The sequence below is a fragment of the Helicoverpa armigera genome, chromosome 7, assembly GCF_030705265.1.
Source record: "Helicoverpa armigera isolate CAAS_96S chromosome 7, ASM3070526v1, whole genome shotgun sequence".
Taxonomy (NCBI): domain Eukaryota; kingdom Metazoa; phylum Arthropoda; class Insecta; order Lepidoptera; family Noctuidae; genus Helicoverpa; species Helicoverpa armigera.
In genome coordinates, this window is record NC_087126.1 from 7,418,767 (window position 1) to 7,440,941 (window position 22,175).

At 34.4% G+C, this 22,175-nt stretch overlaps 1 protein-coding gene across 1 annotated transcript in view; it reads left to right on the forward strand.

Moving 5' to 3' along the window:
* LOC110377506 (trace amine-associated receptor 1) overlaps positions 1–20,690 on the forward strand; it is a 57,455-nt gene extending 36,765 nt beyond the window's left edge. Inside the window, exons 2-9 of the mRNA XM_021336431.3 lie at positions 12,850–13,279; positions 13,593–13,718; positions 14,546–14,662; positions 16,147–16,286; positions 16,573–16,744; positions 17,674–17,802; positions 18,682–18,807; positions 19,059–20,690. Of these exons, the coding sequence (XP_021192106.3) occupies positions 13,061–13,279; positions 13,593–13,718; positions 14,546–14,662; positions 16,147–16,286; positions 16,573–16,744; positions 17,674–17,802; positions 18,682–18,807; positions 19,059–19,532 (1,503 nt within the window). The 5' untranslated portion in view covers positions 12,850–13,060 and the 3' untranslated portion in view covers positions 19,533–20,690. The remainder of the gene's footprint in view (positions 1–12,849; positions 13,280–13,592; positions 13,719–14,545; positions 14,663–16,146; positions 16,287–16,572; positions 16,745–17,673; positions 17,803–18,681; positions 18,808–19,058) is intronic.
* The last annotated feature ends 1,485 nt before the right edge of the window (positions 20,691–22,175 follow it).

The window sequence follows — 22,175 nt, forward strand, 5'->3', positions numbered from 1 at the left end:
GATTTGACCTAAGTAGAAGAAGGAGCCTGACCTAACTGCATTATGGCATCTTCGCTCATATTTCCTTACTCCGTGTATGGCAGCGTATCGCACTTCTCCTATCTTTATTTAGCCATTCTCTTGGGGGAGTGATCATAAAAATGCGAAGGACATTACCCGAGCCGTGATTTAAACACCAGGGCGAACTTGCAGCAGTTTCCTGATCGCATGTTTATTTGTTTTTCGCGTAGAATTTGCGTTCGCAAAAGTTTTATCTACTGGCAGGGTAATGAAATTTAATTCGCTTCCTAACGCTTTGAAGAACTTTTTCTCTGTGTACGAATGTATATATGTTACTGTTTTTAAAGGAGTGAATAATGTACGAAGGTAAAAGCAACTGTTATCTCATTTAGTACTGAAACAATATCCATTCCCTTGACGGACGTTTACATCTTGACTACAATGTTCAGACAATTGATAAAGGTACAAGCGTACATTGAAACGTAGGCATTACTTTAAGTGACTGAAGAAACTAAGACACATATCCCTTGGGACGATGCTGAATAAGTAAACGGAGTGATGTACGTAATATTGAGTAGCATTTTGTCTGTTCAAAAAATATTTTGCAAAATACTGTGTTATTTTCAGACAAATAATATAGTAGATATTAGTTCTATTTAATGTGTAGTAAGTATAATTCGTGATCTGTACTGAAATGAAATGAGCTGAAAACAAACCTCAATTCCCCTTCAATAAGACCCAATAATTCCAGTATCGGCATAACGAAGTCTAAGAATAGAACCTATTTTGAACAACTGATCGTAAAAATGTAAGGTTTTCCTTTCACACGAGCTAACCAGACCGTGTCAAATGTTGTTTTCGTCCCGACAACTCGCCGTTTGAGGGCGAACCTGTTTCTGTAGCTAATTCTCGAAAATAAGCTGACCAAGTTTCGCGCTTACTTCTAAAGTTCCTCCTTTATTGCCGTGTAATGGTAGATAGCAGGACAAGGGGATAGAATGGCGACTGCAGGAAAACTAGCCATTATAATGATTATTGTGGTCGTTATTTTGTGCAATTTTGCTTGTGATTTGATTGTGCTCCCAACAAATTTATTGGAAACATAATGGTTGGGGCATCGTTACCGGTTGAAAGGATATTTCGTATAAGATTTTTGTTGTATCAGAGATCGTCTTATGTTTTCTTGGTGTATTGCTTACCTACCACACTTTCCTTGTAATGCAGTTTAGACAGATTCTCAGTTTTCTCAAAACAAAATATTTTTTTAATTATAACTTAAATACGATAGTTTCTTACTAATATTATGTGTGAATATAACTTTGTGTTTGTTATTTTCCAATAGCTGATCCATTTTCGGCTAACGATCTGTAGTGGGAGGCAGTAAAGGGCATTTGTCAACGGGTTTATTGATATTCCGATGATTTATTGGCATTCCAAAGTACCGCAAAAGGCTGAGTAAATCGCTAAAGGCAAGTTCAATAACTAGAGTAGAGATGAACAAAATAATATCTATAAAAGGGATATTAATTTTAAAACTGCAAGAGAAACATTCCAAATAGCCTGAATAAATATATATTACATCCAAATAAGTATTTTTACTGTATTCGAATACATTTCATTTTATAATAAGCCATTTTTAATACTACAAAATGCAAATACTCAAAGTAACAACAGCACGGTCTTCAGATGGGATTGTTTCCAGGATTCTGAAAATGAAATAATGAGTTTCCTACTATTTCATATTAAATATTCTTCCTTCAAAAATGCAAAATTTTCCGATTTAAGCAACTACAAGTGCTCATTTTGTAGAACAAATATACTTACTCTCGACTTCTCGTACTTAATACAGAACATTTTTTAACTACAAAACAATGTCAATTGCAACTTTTCGTCTTTTATTCAAACAAAATTCTGTTTACTCTTTTCATTACTAAATCCACAGAAGGTTTTTAATCAGTAAACGTGGTACAGTTGTCGTAATAATACCAGTGTCTCGTGGCAAGCACAAAGAAACTGGGAGAATAATTTTCGTACATACACGAGTAGCATAGACTTGGTTTCGCTCTAGTCTTGGCCGTCCAGCCAAGTTCACATCGCAGCCAAATGGGACGACATATCCCTGACCTGTTTTGTGCGTTTATTTTTAGGGACACTTACTTGAATTTGTTGTTTTTATCTTCCGTTAGCGCCAATGGTTGTTATTTAGTGTTATGGAACTTTTTAATTATGGGCAGTTGAATTAAAACTTTGGTGTAATTGTGAATCACTGTTGGCCACAAAAAACAGGGTCTTGTTTTGCAGTTCAAGCTGACCTAGAAAAAAGATTTTGCAATCAGATTCAACAGTTTGATGAAAATAGGTTTAAATCTAAAGCATGAGTCATAAAACTGGCAAGATACGCGTTTATAGGCAGGCAGGAGCTTCTGTCTTAAGGGACCAAGGCGAGATATTATAGCTTCGCATTAACTACATTATTCAGACATAGTCCTCGAACGGACGAATAAATTCTTTGCAAAAATATCCGGAGAACTTTGCAAGCAAGGAGATGCAAGCTACGGACATGATGATTTATTAATGAGGGATCGGCAAGTAAGCAATTTATATTAAGTTATGCAACGGTAGTTAAACTCAAATGAATTTTACATTTCATTGCTCGGATACAGGTGATGTTCACTCTCACATGTTTAATCGATAGATAGCTTGTTGCTGGGAAGTTTGTTCATCACCACTTCTTCTTTCCAGCCATGACACTAGCAAGTAGTGAAGGTTTTTGTGTTTGAAAATTGTGCCGTGAAAAAGTGATAATTTATTTTGCCTAGTTTCAATGTATAATTGTGATTTTGATAATTATAATGGTTGATATGCGAGACCCTTTGGATACGTCTAGTTTGCATGTTACGTATATATACAATTATGATTTACAGGGAAAAAATGGTACCTATACTCAAGCGAGAACTGAGATAAAATAAATGAAATTACCAAACAGTAAACTTAATGTTATCAACGGGTTGTTTACCTCCGTAGTCTAGGAAACCAGTAAAAAAGTTAAGATTTATGGCAGTTAACGGTTGTCAATATCTTTAACGCCATAATGTCACAGTAATGGCGATAGTTTGACGATAACAGCTCAGTTAGACGGGGAAGTGTTGGCGATCTAGCATTTTGTTCTACACCAGTGTTTTCTCTTTTATTTTGTTAAATAACTTAAATTTAGTATTACCTACAAAAGCCTGAGAGAATTACAGGCACCCAAAGGGACTGGTAAATTGCAAGTTTTCATTTCTAACAGCCAATTTCTTAATCAAAAGTAAAAGCCAAAGTAATGTCATAAAGTAAAAGTAACGGTCAAATTCGTTTTTTCTATTAGTTTTGCTGTTACTTTAGCCTTGAAAAAACGAATTTGACCGTTACTTTTACTTTATGACTTTACTTTAGCTTTTACTTTTGATGAAGAAATTGTCTGTTAGACTGTGATAGTTGTCATCAAAAATAATAAACAAAGCCTTTTGCCAGGTTTTGATGAAACTGGAATCATAATGTAGGTAGGTACGTAGTATGCAATTGATACCATTTATGTAAAACGTAATCTCATAGCCAACATCTATATCTGCCTAAGGTTGATTGTCAAATGATTTCCAGAAATGAGTCCAAAAATAAAACATATCTGTAACAAGGAAAACAACAATGAAAATTGGAAAACATAATTTTAGACACAGAAAAATGGAGATAGAAAATATGATTACAGAAATAAAGCAAGTAGCCAGTAGAGTGGGAAAAATTGTTAAATGAATCGTGGGTTTAGTACTTATAAGTCTCTCTGTGGGCGGTGCGGCCTTTCGCGTAGCCAAGTCGGCATTTGTTACCGTTTCCGGGGCGCCGGCCAATTGACTCATACAAGAGACCCTATAATTATTTATCAAATGTTTTTCTTTACAATTTAAAATTGAAAATTTATATTTTAATATTAACTTTTTTAAAGACAGTTTTAAATAATTTGCTTGTGTTACTAAACAAGTTATTTGACTACTACAAGCCTGGAGAGCGACATATGTTCCTTTGTTTAATTTATCCTATCATTGTATTCGTGGTCATTATACAATCTATGTAAATAATCTAGCTACATGGCTAAGAGTGGTTTCACTGAGAGAATAATATATGGGCAAGCAATCTGTGAATTAATTTTATCAAATTAATTTTTAAAATTAATGTAAATATTATGTAAATAAAAGCTTAAAAAAAAAAAAAAAATTTTATCAAAGTAATATTTTATTTTAAGACCTAGTTATAACAAGTTTAGGTGCATGGAGATAACTTTCCTCTTACTAAATAATGTCGTAAACTATCGTGTACGGCGAGAGACATTCAGTTAAGTCCAACCATTTTAAACACATAAAATTCTACTGACATTGCAGTAATTTTAAGTAACAAATAGAACAAGCCAACTTAATAAGATTGCAAAGAACTGGCTGACTGGATTTATTCGGAGAAATTCTAGAAGCTATCCTGGCATGAAGTCGTGTGAGCGACGAAGCATAAAAGACGGATTTTACGATTGCGCCTTTGCAAATAACGCATTTCGCGAAAATATTATTTGGTTTCACGCCACGACACTACGTTATTAAGCGTAATGCACACATGTTCGCTACAGAATCGCTCGAATTCCCACGAAATTCGTCGACACGCGGCGATGACACGCTAGCGTTGCGTGATATCGCCAGAGTTTTTTACACAAATACAATTATTTTTATTGGCCAATTCCTGTTTTTATACACTCTTTTGCAAAAAAAGCGGGCACCTATACGAAATCTTAGTTTTAAGGACTTTACGTGTATTTCAAAGGGTTTTAATGATTGTAGTATGTTTCTAGCATCAAAAGGGTTAGCCAAGCATGCGTGAGAGTGTATTCTAATTTTGAATTTTGTACAATTGCTATGAAATGGGTTAAATCTTGTTTTGGAATAATTGCTGGCAGAAAGTTCGTCGGTGTTTTGAAAAGTTTTTGAAGTGATTTCGAGAAAAATGATAATGCAGTTTTAATTAATGATTAATGTACGTTTTTGTGAGATCAAAACATTTTTGAAAAACTATGCGTATTTGATAAGATTTTCACCTACTCCAAATGGTCTATACTGATTATTGATGGCAATGTTAAGAGTTTCGGTATTTTAGTGTAAAGCGTTCTATTGTTTAGATATTATACCCACATGTTGTAAAATATCGCTTTTTCATAATTAAACACTATTTAGAGGACTATCAGTACTTTGGGCTGCGACAAAACCAATTTAAAGTAAGCAGTGCCGAACACAACTCGTCTCCTATCGGACTTAGACATTTAAAAAATACCAAATTTTGTGATAAATGTTAAAATTAACCAGATGAAAAATGATGAGGAGGGTTAAAGCTATCTAATAAGTCAAATTATTGCCGCGTTGAAGCTCTCGATGACTCCATAGGTATCGGGTTACTAAATGATGATTTAGCTGAAAGGGAGTCAAGAATTCTAAATTATTGGCCAAACGTATGTTTCTTAAGAAATGAGCAGATAGCCAATTATTGTTATGATTTAAGCAGGAAAGTGCTGTAGATGCCAGAAAATCTCGGTACAGGCAAGTTTATTTAATAAACTGTCCGTGGGATGAAAACACGCTATTTGAACGCTCAGACTCATAGATCGTCAGAGGTCTACGGAGTTTCCCAAGAGACGAGGTTGTTTAAAAATCAGAGATTACGAGACCTTAAGACCTCGTACTCACAGTCTATGCGCTATTTTCTGTATTTTGTAGAATTTCAAGACTTTTAAAAATGTCAAAGTCTGATAGGAGACGAGTTGTGTTCGGGACTGCTTACTTTAAATTGGTTTTGTCGCAGCCCAAAGTACTGATAGTCCTCTAAATAGTGTTTAATTATGAAAAAGCGATATTTTACAACATGTGGGTATAATATCTAAACAATAGAACGCTTTACACTAAAATACCGAAACTCTTAACATTGCCATCAATAATCAGTATAGACCATTTGGAGTAGGTGAAAATCTTATCAAATACGCATAGTTTTTCAAAAATGTTTAATCTCACAAAAACGTACATTAATCATTAATTAAAACTGCATTATCATTTTTCTCAAAATCACTTCAAAAACTTTTCAAAACATCGACGAACTTTCTGCCAGCAATTAGTCCACAAACAAGGTTTATCCAATTTCTTAGCAATTGTACAAAATTCAAATTAAGAATACACTCTCACGCATGCTTGGCTAACCCTTTTGATGCTAGAAACATACTACAATCATTAAAACCCTTTGAAATACACGTAAAGTCCTTAAAACTAAGATTTTGCATAGGTGCCCGCTTTTTTTGCAAAAGAGTTTATTTCGCGAGATTTGGCTTCTGTCCAATCGAAAAGGTACGGAAACATAAGGTTCGAAAACCTAAAACGGTAGCAATGGTAAAAGCTTTTTCGTGTTTATTGTACAATTTCTATATCGAATGAACTGTGACCGTACCATAAGTTTGTCTATTGTTGTTAAAGTCACATTGTAGCAAACTGTTTGGCATGAAAGTATTGGTAACCTTCTTGCCAAGTTTGTACCATAATGTGATATAGTAGGTGATTACGCATTCCCATTGTGGTGCAGCGAAAAAGTGTGCATCGCCCTTTACAATATCAAATGGTGATTCTACTTTATCGCCTTGGCAGTCTGCCTGTGGAGATATAAAGTCTAAATGTCGGTCTCATAACTTTTCTCATGGTGTTAAGCTGAGGAAAGAAAATCTTTTATTATTTAAGTTTATACAAGTTATGTTAAACAAGTTATTTTTCATTTTAAATCCTGTTGGCTGCGGATGCAGTGTAATAATTTTGAAAATGTTATTTCACATATGTAGATACAAGCAAAGCCTATATTTACATTGCAAATAGGAACTACACATAGTTGGTCTAATCCACACAATATATCATTCCAAACACAAATAACCAATTTGATGAGGAAATTATATAAAACTGAACACATGAATTACGTGAAAAAGAGTGGAATGTTCAATGTAGTTAGGTAGTTTCTGTGGAGTATGGTCGTTCATAAAATTGACCGTCAGATCGGTAATTACCTCACTTTGATCGATGGTCGTATCTATTCTCGCAGTATTTTTCTTATAGAAACTCCAAAAATTTACTCATTCTCGAAATAATATTCCAATGTTTTCAAGCAAGCATGAAAGTATATGGCTAGGTTTATTTTATATTTATGTCCCTCAGGCGTTGGCTATACATCTTTGAAGTCCGTAATCGTTAACATCAGGTCTCTTTTGGCAGTTTTAAAAATATGGTAAGGTTTAAGTGAGGACCATTATTTTTACCCAACAACTAGCACTATCGTTTAATGTTATATGTAGATGATTTTGTTTATGGGTACTGGAGCAACGCCCCGGATTTCATGAAGAATGTTTAACAGCTTTTAAGGATCGTGATCGTGGAAACAATATGAATGTGTGTGTCTCACAGATTCTTGTCGATACTTGTGGGGAAAAAGCGAATGTTTCCTGCCTTAGAGTGATGTAGTGGTTAAGGGGAGATTTCGGTGTATGCTGTAATCTATTTCAGCGCCATTTAACATCCTTCAAACTTTTTTCACATTATATTTAATATTTTTTTATTCATAGCAGTTTGAAAGTGACGAGTCCGAATGTTATACCTATGCGCTAATTTCGATCAAAAACGTTAAATAAATCACTATTTGTCCGGAAATCAATGTGGTCTGATTCAGATAAACGCTCAATAACTATTATTATGCTATTTTGAAACCACAAATAATTGTGGTCAATGTATTTGGGACTATCATCATTATGTAGTTAAATATCAGTTTTGTTTTAAACTCTCGCTAATTGGGCTGATTTAATATGAACACGCTTATCTATTCCATAATCCACACTATGAATTGCGTTTCGAAATTTTGTTGTTCTAAAGATCACAAACTAAGTGAATTATGTTTTTGTTTTTACCTAGTAATTACAAACTTAAATATGTACACTAAATTTAGAAACTTAAACTACTTTACTAAGTATAAAAATACTATACACAAAACATTAGGTGAATTAGGTTTTTTAGTGGAATCGATGCTTGTCCTTTTTTTAAAAACCAATACATTATTTATCCCCCACTTATTTACCACGATTATTTCACGCCTTATCTTCAAGTTCATTAACATCTGATTCGATTTTCGCTAAAGAGTTTTCTCTAAAATCATGCTCCTCATACAGTAAATTATCATCAAACGTAAAAATATCAGCGACTTCACGCTCCGTATCACAGCTCTAGATTACAGAGCTTAAGATTCCAGCTTCACAAAAATCCAAAGATTTATAGGTCCCCAGCGGCAAACCCAATAGCTTTTATGAGATTTGAGCGTAGTCCAACGTAAAATATTATGACAAATTGACAGTTTTCTAGATAAATTGCATCAACTTTATAAACAACGACCGTTATTGGGAAAACTATTTAATAACATGAGATATAATGCAATTGTTAGATCGAATCTTTCCTACAAATCTATGTTACGTTGTATAGTTATTGTCAATAGGAAGAATCCTGATAAGATTTGTCTTGAACTTCTAGTAGAACTGTCTACAGCTAGACGAATAAACTTCATCCACACTAGGCAAGTACTTAGGAGTGGTCTTAGGAGACTTGAAAGTAACGTGAATTTGTTCTCAACTCGCCTAGCGTGGAAGCAAGCATCTCGAGCACGTTATCATTGTGGATGCCTAGTTGCTATAAACTGTGACTTTATTCTGTTTAATGACAAGTATTTGGTATTTTCATTGATGACACGATTAGGATTTTTGGTTTTCTGGCTGTTTCCCGCAAATAGTAGAAATATCCTTTTTCAGGATCTATCTGTGTACTTTTATTTGGAATTGGTTCAATATTTTCGCATTCAAAAATTTTACATTCAAATTGCATAAGTTCGGTGATGTTGGGACTTAACATATTAATTTATTTTTGTACTTTGCTCACGAACATTATGAAAACCTAGAACTTACTTGCATAGTTCGTCATAACAGCAATTTCTAACAACAGCTACAAACTAGCAGACCATAATTTTTGACTTTACAACGGTTTCTTTACAACGTGAGGTTCTGACTTAGTGACATCCATAACCTTACACTGAATGCGTCATACAGCCAAACCGTGTCTCTAAAGACTGTCGTATTCGTAAAACGTTTCATTCCACGGTATTGTGTTAGGTCAGCTACCGCAGTAATCCCTAAATTAATTTACCCTGAAGCAATAGGAACGCTAATTACCTCGGCGACGCTTTGCGACATTTAGCTCTAAGTGTTAACCGAAGGTGCTTCACTAGTGTGACGTGGAATGTGTATCTGAATATATTAGGTACGGTTTTTCTTTTTGAAGGCATTTGTGGCCAGTTTTTTATTCAGTTAGGTACTGGTTGTCGTGTGTTAGAACTTTTTGAAAAGAAAGCAATTTAAGGATTATTTACTAGGTAGGTTGTTTTCTTTATTGTGAATCTTTTTTCTTTCATTAATTATTTTCAATGTCTGTCTGTAAGCTAAAGGAAAATCTAGAAATTGTTGAAACAATTCTGTGAAAACCGGGAATTAAATAAATAGTTAATAAAAACAGAATTTTAGTGTTTGAAATAGTATAGAAAAAAGGTGGACTTTAAAATGATTCATTCAAAAAGAATTATCATAATACGGGTTTGTTAAAATGTCTGCATAAGGTAACTGTGTCAGCGAAAGATTGTGCAAAGACCGACCGACCATTGGATAACCGCATGCGATGGAATTTAAGCTTAAAATTACGCATGAATGAGTGTAGGTTTTAAAAGTAGTTCGTAAAATAAAAGCCTCTTTTTGGACGATATAGTAAACTGTAATCGAACTACATACGTTTATTCCACAAGTTTCATGAAATCGTGACATTTTTGTCCTTTGGAAAAGTCTGAAAAAAATGGGCAATAGCGGCAAGCAATTTTTAATTATAAGTTATGGTTTGGTTTTAAAATACGCATGTAAAACATTAAAATACGAAGGCGTCCTAAATAAAGAATATCGATGACTGTCTCATTTTACACGGTGTCATCATCATCTTTCGAGCCTTTTCCCAACTATGTTGGGGTTGACTTCCACACTGTAGGTACCTAAAATTCGGTTCTATTTTTTGTATCACAAAACCAGATTTCACTCTGACTTAAAACCTCATCTAAATTAATACGATCCTTAAAAATCATCACACGTACACCAAAACAGAGTAAAAGAACTAATAAAAAAGTGTACAGTTTTTTATTCAAGCCGCGTTCCCAATAAAAATATGAAAACCAAAACAAAGGTCACCACGGAGGCCAGACACGTTGTCGCCAAGTGCGGCATTAAGTTTGGCCGAAAGGAGGATATTATCGCAACAATATAATGGAACTTATTTCGTGGCACTTTTTATTGTTTATCGCAGATTTATTGGTGGCTGGAAATTAATTTTAAATGTGGAACTGTTCTTTTTTAACAATGGCTGTTTAAATTTTGCGCGATATTCCTTTTTCGAATTGATAAAAAACTAATTTAGTGAAATCGATTCTAAGATATTTATTTTTGCTTGAGACTATAGAATTCACCCAGGAGTTACGATTTAGTACACTGTAGTTAAGTATTACTGTACTACGAAAACTACTAAGTACTATTTAGGCCACAAACCTCATAATGCTAAATAAATTTTCTCAACGGGTCGAGTTCCCAAACACATATTACGTAAGTAAGGTCTAGTCAAACTTGATAGGACTGCTTTCATTTCAATAATTAAAACCGGGGCACTTTGCCGTATTCGGGGTGGCCCTTCAAACAAAAAGCGTCTAGTAATTTGCGTTAATGAGCAAAATGAAATACGTACTAATAATGGGGACCTTATTTATTCAAAATCGATAAGACTTCGGTCTACTGACACATAATGTATAGTCTCAATACGGTCAAAATTTTCTTTGATCTTGAGCTTTGCCAAAGGAATAGTTAATACCTAGGAATTGATATCATGACCACGTTTTCAAGTGATATATTGGGATTTTGTTACGTTAGGCTAGGTTATTAAAAAAAATACAAGTTATATTTTTAGCAGTCATCTAATAATATCCTTATGAGTTTGAGTTCATTATCCCATAATTTTAGCTGACAGTCTCAATATATAAAGTGTTGCGTACTAAATTTTTATGGTGAGAATGGTTCCACAATTAATAAATTTTAAATTTTATTTCGTGTGAAAATTAAATCAACATAATTATTTCAAACTATGTTTATGATTTTTTTTTTATTTTTAAATAATTAAAATTTTTTAGAGAGCAAATTTACGATATTTAACCTTATAACACTCTTTGAACCCAAATTCTTAAAAGAAACAACATCCAAAGGTCCAGTTGTCATACCTTAGCGCTTTTTATGTGAAAACATCAGGGTCCCAATGACCTTTCAAGTCGTCGTAATGAAGGTTTTTTATTGTGTTTGCGTTGTTTGGCACTAGAAGTCAAGTCCTGGTATTTACAGTCCGAGCTCTTGACTGAGGCTAATAAAGTTCCTCCACCAGGATTTCAATTTGAACTTAAAAGTACCTAGGTATGTATTTTGTTTTTAGTATTGGGAAGTCTGAAGCTTATAAGTAAAATATTATGAATGTTTGAATTGTAAATAAAACACATTTATCATTATTCTAGTCAAAAGTTAATTTCAAATGTCAAAAGTTAATTCGAAACTTTTTTATCTTTCTTAGTTTATTATAGAGTTTTCATTGTTTTAATGTCATTTTATCTCTGCAAAGGTCAATATAGTAGGTAAAGTTATTTCATTCTTCAACAAATAGCAAAAGCAAACAGTGTTAGACATTATTTCATTACATATTATACAACCTTTTTCCTTGTAAATAAACACACTTTTCCTATATATATTCCATTCAAGAGGATCCCTTCATTCTATAAAAAGGTCGGTATAAATAGTTTCTCACAAGCCAATGTGTTGTAGATACAAAAAGGAGTACTCACTATTTTATAGGCCCGTCCCACTTTTCTATCAGATGGATCAATCTACTTAGCATTAACTTCCTAATATATCTCGTCTCTTGAACAAAAACAAATTTATGGGCGCTAGTAAAATTTCGCTTCGAGACCCCTTTTTCCTTATTGGTGTAGGGTGTGTAGAGCCAAGTTAGTAAAATATCAAATACCTAATATTCGCATTGTTTGAACTTTATTTTGCTATCTTTGTTTTTTTTTATACTTGACTAATAAAGCCAATAAATATATTCTACACAACAATAAACATGCAAGAAAACCTAAGCAAAACGTTAAAAGGTCCTCTTCCCTTAGCACAACACACTATTTCCTTCAGGAAATTGACATACTACTCGCCACCAATCTGAGGAAAAGTTTCTATTAGAAAAATATATATTTTTATCTCAAGGAAAAGATTCCTTGTCTTGTCACGCACGCTCCACGTACGATCTTTTATTTTTCCTCTCTCAAAAGTATGAAGAATTCTTCTACCATAAAATGTTTTAAAGTCGCGTGAAACTGGGGGACTCAGTCCCTCGGGTGCTTCACAAATTACTTCGAACAGTATTTGATTCTGACGGGAAAATAGCCTTTTCTTTTTTTCCGCGTACGGTCTTATATCAACACATCTGAAAAAGCACAATGTAATTAACTATATCTTGAGTCTCAAAACATAATTGAATTTGAATATCTCGGGATCTAAATAGCTTCAAAGAAATTATTTAGTACCCGGCTAAACCTGTACATTCCTTATAGTTTAAAATATTTAGAAATGTAACTAAATCAGATTTTTTGTCATTGTTTCAGGTAAATTATGAAGAAAGATATAGAACTGAAAGAGATAAAGAAACACAAAGCTACACTCTTATGATGGTGGCGCACCTCAAGCCCGCATCCACAAGTTAAGAAGAAACAGGACTTGCGTTACCAAAAAGCCAAGAAAGTCTGAAGACAGTGCACATCATATGATCTAAATGCCTTATTTAAGAGAAGAGTGCGCTGCCTTAAGGCGCCGACTATGTTTGACTCGACCAAGGGCGCACTACTCGTAGCGCCCTCTTTGTCCAACAGCTCGTGTTGGCTGAATGGCAAGGGCTGGCCTTCCACGTTCCCAGCACCAGCTGATATTTTAAAAGCATTCTTCATATTCGCACTTTCTATGTCAATTGTTTTTGGGAACTTGGTTCTGATCTGCGTTTTGAATAACAGGAGGTATATCAAGTATATTGATAACCAGGTACGTATTTGTATATTTTTAGAGCTCAAGCTCCTTTTTTACACTCACTAATAAATTACGCTTTTGAATATAATTTGCTGTCATAATTTTCATTGGAGTGACTTCTTAATTTTCGAACCGCCAATTATAATAAAATCGCGATTGTGTTTAAATAATTGCCTGTCAGATAATAACAATGTTAAGCTTCTGAATAATGGTGGAATATTACTAGGTTCTACCTAAGTTATTTGGCATCATAAGACATCTTTCTTGGTCATTAATTCCCAATGATAGTTCTCAACGAAAATAATTTATGTGGTGCCATATTTTACAGCCCAGATACTTACTGACCTCGCTCGCATTGAACGATTTATTCACGGGAATCTTGATAGCCCCAGTGGCTCTCCTGCCGGCTTTGTACAAGTGCTGGCCATACGGAGAGATATTCTGTCAAATACAGGTGAGTTACTTATCCAATGAAATTGGTTTCCTTGTTCTCTACTCACATACTTTCCTTTCAATTTCATTTTAGATGTAACTTATAATATACTTCTCTTAATAACAAAATATGGTGAGCAAAATGTTGTTTCAAAAGACTTGCAATGCACCTAATAAGCATAAACGAAATGAGTACACTAAAATTAGTTTGCCATCAAAATTTTGCAAGAGTTTCTTAATTTAGTTAGAGCTAGGCGGAGTTACGAGGTCCTTGCGAAACTTTGTTTAAACAAGAGATGAAGAGAAAATGAGTAAAGTTCCTTCGAAGAAAAAAAACTTTGCATTACGCTAAACAAAGTTAAATGGTAATCGGGTGTCAGGGATACATTATTTAATACTGCTTGTGATGAAATAAATGAAAGCTGACGAAGTTCTGAACGCTTAAATTAGAAACTCTAAAAAATATAGAAGCAACACAAAAGTATGAAGCAAGACGTTTACTAAAGAGATCGATCTGAAGACCCTTTATGCTAACAATACAAAGTTTGTAAAGGGGTAATTGTTGACGTTCCGAAGAAGCGGCGATCCGCGAACAATAAAATTGCTAAAACTTCTATGAAAGCACATAATGCGGCATCAGCTAATGGTTTATAGTGACCAAGCACAAAGTAAAAATGAAGTTTAAGCTTTGTAAGTTGCTAGACGCTTGCTGACTTGTTATTTATTCCTTTTACGAAGTGGCCCTTTTGTTTCGCAGATCGAGGTTTAGACGTCCATGGTTCCTCGTTTATACCGTGACTTGTTTCTTAATTCTATTTGTAGGTATTAAAACAATGTTGTTTATTTCAGGCTCTCCTGCGTGGAGCAGTGAGTCAACAAAGTGCGGTTATATTGGTCTGCATGGCTATCGACAGATATTTGTATTTGTTGCACCCGGACACCTATCACAAACATTCGAGTAAAAAAGTGAGTGGGCTTTCGTTATAAAATTGTTTATTTGTCAAATAGTTGCGCTGCTCTCCATTTTTGTTTTTCAGTCAAGTTATATTGTTAGATGGATTTTTTTTAGTTGCTTGTTGGTTATTTTGTGGTCAACCTATTACAGTTCTATAGTTTCTTGACAGGATTGCTTAACGCATAAGGCTGGTTTAAATTCTTTATTTGTTTATTTTCCAACTTTACTTTCGAGAGTCGTGGACACAATAATCTCACACAATCTTTCTTAAGAAATCTCTGTTTGAGCGGCTTAGGAAGTTGTCGGGACAAAACTTATGTACTTAGGTGCAAAGGGTAGTCAAGTACGTGTTTAAAATTAACTCTTTCCTGCTTCGAAAGCGTTTTGTATAATTTATTAGGCTTATGTAAAAACTTTAAGTGTTTTGTGAGGAACAATGGAGCTGGCTTTGGAGATTTGCTTGTAAGCCTACCTACGTTTTTTATGCAGTTGGGATTAAAGTGGGGGATGCCTATACTCTATAATATGAGTTGGCAATGTAAAGATAAACAACATTGATAGGCATGACTTTTTATGCTAAAATTTTGTGTAAAAATAATACGTGGCTAAAACTAGATGTAAATGAATAGGTTGCACAGTAACAAAAGTTATGCATTGAATCATTATTTTAAGTAGTAGTGCATTTGACAAATATATAAGTATCCGACTTCTCAAAAAGGAGATGGTTCTTAAAATCAAATGCCTTATTTATTTCTTATTTTGTTGACGTAAATTAGGGTCTAGGGATCACTAGACTATATAAAACATGTTGACTGACAGGTCAATTTGTATTGTTATTACAAGAGTAATTCAAGGTCACCTTTGCCATTTTATACTCATATTTTTTTGTTTGGAATGGAAATTCATATCCAAATACTTGTTATTAGAGTTCCTAAGAGAACTAAGCTTCATTATCAAAGTGTCTTGAATCGAGTAAATTTAACTAAACAAATATTTTATTAAAATGTGGTTATATTTTACGAAAACATGAAACATACATGTGATACAAGAGGAAAAGCTTAGGTATAAGAATATTCGTCTACCCTGCTTTCAGCGGACGAGAAACGTGACTGAAATGGCTATGAAAAATAGGCCAGTCCTCTGGTCATACGAGTAGTGTGCGACATATAACTTAAATTGTACTTCTTATTTTATAGAAGTTGCATTTTCAAGCACACTCGTTGCAAAAATATCGACTACATACTATAAAATATATGTCTCATTCAAGTGCATTGAAAACGAATGCTTGACTTTGCCTGACGTGCTGGTATTTTTTTTATGATCCGACATTTTTACATCGGTGTGACAATAAATTCTTGTAGTATCAATATTTCTCAGTGTGAGAGGATGCCTGTGACCAGCCTGCAGTGGGACTATAAAAAGGCTTATGATGATAAAGATGAACAGTTGTTAGAATTTTTCTTCTAAAACTCTTCTTTTGTTTCTGTGTACACAGGGCTGCGTTCTTGTGATAAGCATAACTTGGATACTATCAGTTTCGCTGTTCGCTATCATGGTGCTACCGAGGTCTGGTTACTACTTCAACTCAACGGGGCTCATGGCGTGCGATGTCTTCCATAGCAGAGTTGCTTTCAGGTAATTCTTTATTTTTCAAACATTTTAGCCATACCTGATAAGTGGACTGAATCAGGAGATGATAAAAATAAAAAAATAATAATCAACTTTTGGAATTACCATACTTAAACTACTGTTTATAATCCTCATAATTTTAACTTTGTCCATTTGACATATTTTTTTTTCTAATTAAATTAAAAAAAATGCGTCTTATGTGACATTTCATGAGAACATAATCTGTAAAGTCCTACTTAAATTAAACTTTTATAACCCACTTAAAACACCATGTCCTATTTTTCTCTACTAGGATATTATCATGCTGCGCCTACTACTTCCCTACTACAATGGCGTTGATGTACTGTTACGGCTCTGGGTTCCACGTCAGCAAGACCAGGGGGAAATTCGACCCAGAACCTCTGAGACCCAACGGAGTGCCTGTACCGTGTGCGAAGACTTCGCACGGTGAACATGAAGTGGTGGTAAGAAATATTTTTTTATATCGGGGACAGTACCTATACCTACACGTATTCCTAAAATAAGACTTTCATAGGTTGTGCACATAAATGTACAAAAGTAGAAATCTCTTATTGAAGATATCTTTCTGAATCTCAAGATAACGTAAACAGTTGTCACAATGTTTAACTTCTAATTCTTCGCAGAAATTCAAAAGCAAATAATTTCTATGACATCAAATATGAATATCCCTAAACAGGTCACGTAGCGTACATTCATCATTTACAAGTGTACCTTGGTTAGCATATCAGCAATACATCTCCTTACAAATAAGATTAAATACAATAAGCATTCGTTACACAGATAAAGTTACTTTTATAAATCAAGATGATAAATAAAATCTCGCTCACGGTGTAATTGTATCAGACGGAATAAAATTATCCCCCGTGCTTCATTCTTTCCTATCTTTTTCAAAAACTTCGTTACCAATGTACGGGAGTTTTGATATATTGTCTTCCTTTTTAAGTACGCCTGACGCTTCCTCGACTTCATTGATTTAAGTGGCGCGCTCGCGTGTAGATTCTATTATAGCGAATGCAACATTAGTCTTGCAATCAAGGCAACAAGTTGATAAATTAAATTAAATTATCAAGTAAGAAATTGATTCAAACTATTATTTTAATATAACATCAAAACATATTTTTAATATACTCAAAAAACGTGTTACGTTTCATGATATGTACCTTGATATAAGCCTTCAGTGAGGTAGACTTCAGTTGGTAAATATGGCAAGACTCGTTAGCCCTAACCATTGAAATACTCACTAACCCAACGATCTATCGCAATGTAATGACATTCCACATCAATTGTACTACAACAGTCTCCCTTAACCCCGTCCATTCAGCTGCAAACATTATTATGGTACATGTTGATAATATAATTCTCTTTGCTACAGATTCAAGCCCCAGTAAGGCCACACAGCGTGAGCACGTCACGTACTATGGCTGCGATGTCATTAGGTTTCATCGTTATGGTCACTCCGGCCACTATTCAGGAAGTAGTTGCGGCTTGTACCGGCTGCAAGGTATGGATTTCTGCTTTGATATTGTTGGGGGCTAATGTCATTTTTAGTAGGTTACCAGTTTGGTGAGCTGCCCTCTGTATTCAATGTGGTGTGTTATTCATTGAAACAGTTTTCAGTATCTAGGTTTGAGTTTGAATGTATGTTACTCTTATTACCAATAAAGATTACTATGTTGGGATTGGATAACTAGGCGTGTAGTTGAAATACTTTATAAATCAAAAACTTAGTCGGCACCATTTCCGCAATTATATCTCACGTATGCAAAACCAAAGTTCTTGGCAGCCCTAAATATGTGCGGTGGTAGTACTTACTCTTTGATGCTGTGTTCACCACTACATTAGGCGTTGAACGCCGTCCTAACACTATCTCAGCGACCGTTCTCTTAAACATGCCAATTACCAGTGTCTATGAATATTCCTCCTAACTAAGGAAAAAGCGTCTGAACCTTCCCCTTTGAAAATCCTACTTTCACTAATGAATAATAACGAAAGCCTTTGGATAATAACGAGAAAGAAAATGATACAGCCGTGCATTACCATTCTTTATTTGAGCCGGGTTTCGTTGATTAATTTTATTGAATTTACTAAAAAAAGGTTCTATCCAAATATTTTGTTCCATATTTAATTCCATGTTCCATTTTTCGACATTGGCCGTCTTACCACAAAAACTTTTAAACGTCAGTTTATGCCTTGTCTAAAAAAATGACAAATTATGACGTTGACATATGGTTCATTTTGCAGCCAAAATTTTATTAGACAAGTGTAAAACAGGGTTTAAAGTTTTTGTAGTAAGGCCCTGGCTGTTTTATCTGTTTTTAAATTATTGAATGTTGTTTTTCTTTTTAAATAATGGGTTATTCAAATGTTTTTTCTTATGAAGGTACCTCCTTCCCTGGACTTCATCGTCACGTGGTTGGCGCTAAGCAACAGTTTTTGGAATCCATTTCTATATTGGCTATTAAATAGTCATTTTAGAAGGATTAGTCATGAATTGCTACAGTACTATGTAAGTTGTAACGTATTTTATTTTAATAAAAATTATTGTTATGTTATGTATGCAAATATTCATGGTGTTGATTGGCAATTGTATTCATAATAATTGAAATGCGGCCCATTGATTAACCATTCATTATTTAATTAATTAATTAACTTACCACTAAATTGGAATAAAATGCAATATTTTCAGGAATTCATTCATTCCGTATATAATATACGGCTACCCATCCAACACAACTAAAATCTTATTTTTATTGACAGGTTTGCTGTCGGAGATCAAAATCTTTCCCAAGTTACGAGAAACCCACAACAGGATGTTGTGGGTCCCCCGTCACATCCGATGGTTTACATTCAAAAGGCGAATTTGAGGGCCTCGGAGAAAAGTACTGGGGCGAGATATTAGAACGTACTGTATCATCATCATCCCTTCACGCTATTCAGAAAGCATGCCATCGCGATCCTCTGCGATGTACCGGTTCCTTCAAAGGCTGCTCAAGTAGTACTTGTAAACAAGACCCAAGATTCTTCGATGGCTATGGCCCAACAGACTACAGACAGCTAGACAGATCAGCCTTCCAAATTGAATCTTGTTCACGACAATGTAGACTGAAGAACTCAGACATGTGCCTGTTTAGACCAAGCCCCGGTCTGGAATGCGGACGATCTCGTTCCAATTTAAGTTTAGATGAGGGCAACTTCAACAAGACTTGTAATGGTAGGCATCCGGAGTTGTGAGAGTTCCGAAACTGTCCGGTTTTCGGGCATAGAAGTAATAGCATAAGTATGTATCCAGGTGTGGAACATTTTAATTCAAATATAAAGTGGAAGTTTGACGATTCGCCTGGTGTTGACGATGACATGCAAAATTTAGAACATAATCTCGATAGAATACGCAGTTTAAGTCACGAGAGGAGTTTTAACGCGTACGGACTGAAAGAGAACGATAATTTATTGGAGGTTGAAGTGAATGATATAGTGGAGGACGACTCCGATGAAAACAAAGACTACGGTAACGGTTGTGTTCATGACATTCATGACGAAAAAAGTGAATACAGTGCTCATAAATTCTCTCGTACTTCGTCGTTATCTAATAGAGAACTTGACGTTATCAAAGAGAGCTCGAGGAGCTCCAGTGACACCGAAGTGACGTTAACGCGATGACTTCCGAGGGTTACCTTTGACAAAGCGGTTAATGTTGTTCATTTGGATTTATCCCCGGAACATAGACACCAATGTAAACAAAAGTGTATATCGACAGTTAAAAGACATCCCTAGTTGTTTGATGGTTTAGAAGAGAAATATTAGTTTTAAGTACATGTGGACCAGTAGCTTCGGGTCTGATTTCTGTAAATGATTCAATAGTGTGTGAATGTGGTTTATGAACGTCGAGGAACATTGTGCCAATATTATAGATGTAGAACATTGTGAGCTCCAACCTACCTCTTTGGGAGACACGAATGGTTTTGTGTAAATAATTTTCCCTGAAGAATAGTATATTGTATAACGTTAATATTTATACCGAGTATGAATAGATACCGAGTGTTAACAAGTTTTAGTATCAGATCAAGTAAAGGAAGTTTTGTATTTTTTGTAATAGTGGAATCGGAGTATTATGAAATTGTATTTATACATTATAATAAAAGAGATTTTGTGTATTTCTAATTTTAATGTCGTATTAAATTAGTTGAACTACTACTGTATTTCTTTATAACTTCATGTATTAAACATTCACTGATACAAAATGTGAATTTATTCCGTATGTAAATAATAATAAGACTGTTTGAAGGGAAATTCTTAAAGTTATTCAGATCGCACAATACTTTTCTTCTATACATAATGGAGTATTAATTAATAAACATTGTTGATGTCTACTTAAATGTTAAATCAGCAAACGGAGAGAAAATAAATTGTTTATATAACTTTTGGTTTTATTTTGGTTAGAATTAAATGATCCCAACTTGATTGTCCTTTTCGAATTGAATGAAATTAATGCCGAATTATTTATTTAAAGTAAACGTAATGTACCTAAATAGTTCGGAAACAATTCATACTTAAAAAGAACCTATGTTTTGTATATACGATTAAATAAGTCCTCTAGAATCTTGCAATGACGTTGACGTTGTGCAAAAAGCAATGGAATAGACAGAACTGGTTCTTATACGAAATTAATTGACTATCTATCATTCATGTATCCAAGTAATGAAGTGCCTCTATAATTACGCCACCTGGTCAGTTCGAGTAAACTATCTCATGAACACTTATAAGTCATGTACACAGGACGGGTAAATAGGATTAGTTTCAACGAGGTTTGTCAAGAAAGATTTACAACAAGTCACAGCTTAAAAAAAAACAATCTGTACCTATCCTGAATTCATCCATATAGAAAAGACTAGCATGCATCCATATAGCACTAAATGGTTGCTGTTCATCGGAGGAGACCAACGTGCATATTAAGACAGCTAAAGATTGATATAATGTAGGTATAGATATACTTAGCACTCTAAACATTTCAAAGAACACGCTAACGCCTTAAATAAAGTAGATACTTACTGTCACAGCGATATTACCTATCATGCCAAAAAACAGTTTACTATTCAATAAAGTTCACACAAAATAAATACAGTTCCTATAAACGCCAGTGTAAAACAATAACACTACAGTACTACGGTGCAAGCTAAACTAGTTCACGTACGATATTTGGTTTACGTCAATTTTTATGACCAGACAACGGGTTTACAGCGCATAGCGGATAGTAAGTGGTACTAAAGGTGTTGATGTTCGGGACTACAAGGCTTATCTAGTAGACTTGTCATCAGTGTTTTTATCTGTGGTGCAAGCTTGCGATTTTGGTAATTTGGGCTGCAATCATGTATGTTTTCGGCCAAACGTGAGATTTTATAGATACAATAATTTGGGATACATATTACTAAGGAATATATTTATACTTTATTGCACTTAGAAACACTACTCTATAGGAACATAGTTTAGAAAGTTGAGTTACAAAGGCGTGCTACACACAGATAGGTATCGGTTCTCTAACAGCAAGCCTTAGAATGATAGAGAGGTTTGATAGCGAAGGAAATCAGAACATTCTGAGAGAATTCAGATTAAAACTCAATATTTTTATATTCCTTGCTAAAAATGGCAGCAAATATTAAATAAAGCACAACCTTACATGTGCCAAAATCACGAACACTTCCCATTCAAAAATTTCCCTATAGTAATTACGCGGCACTTTTGTGCAAGGCATTATAATCTGTCACAATTTACAAAAAGGATGTTTTTTATGTTCGCACCGAGGCTTATTTAGTCAGGAAATTATAACAAATGGTTGCAGCGAAGACACGGGAAATCTTTAGCGTGAAATACGTGTACCGT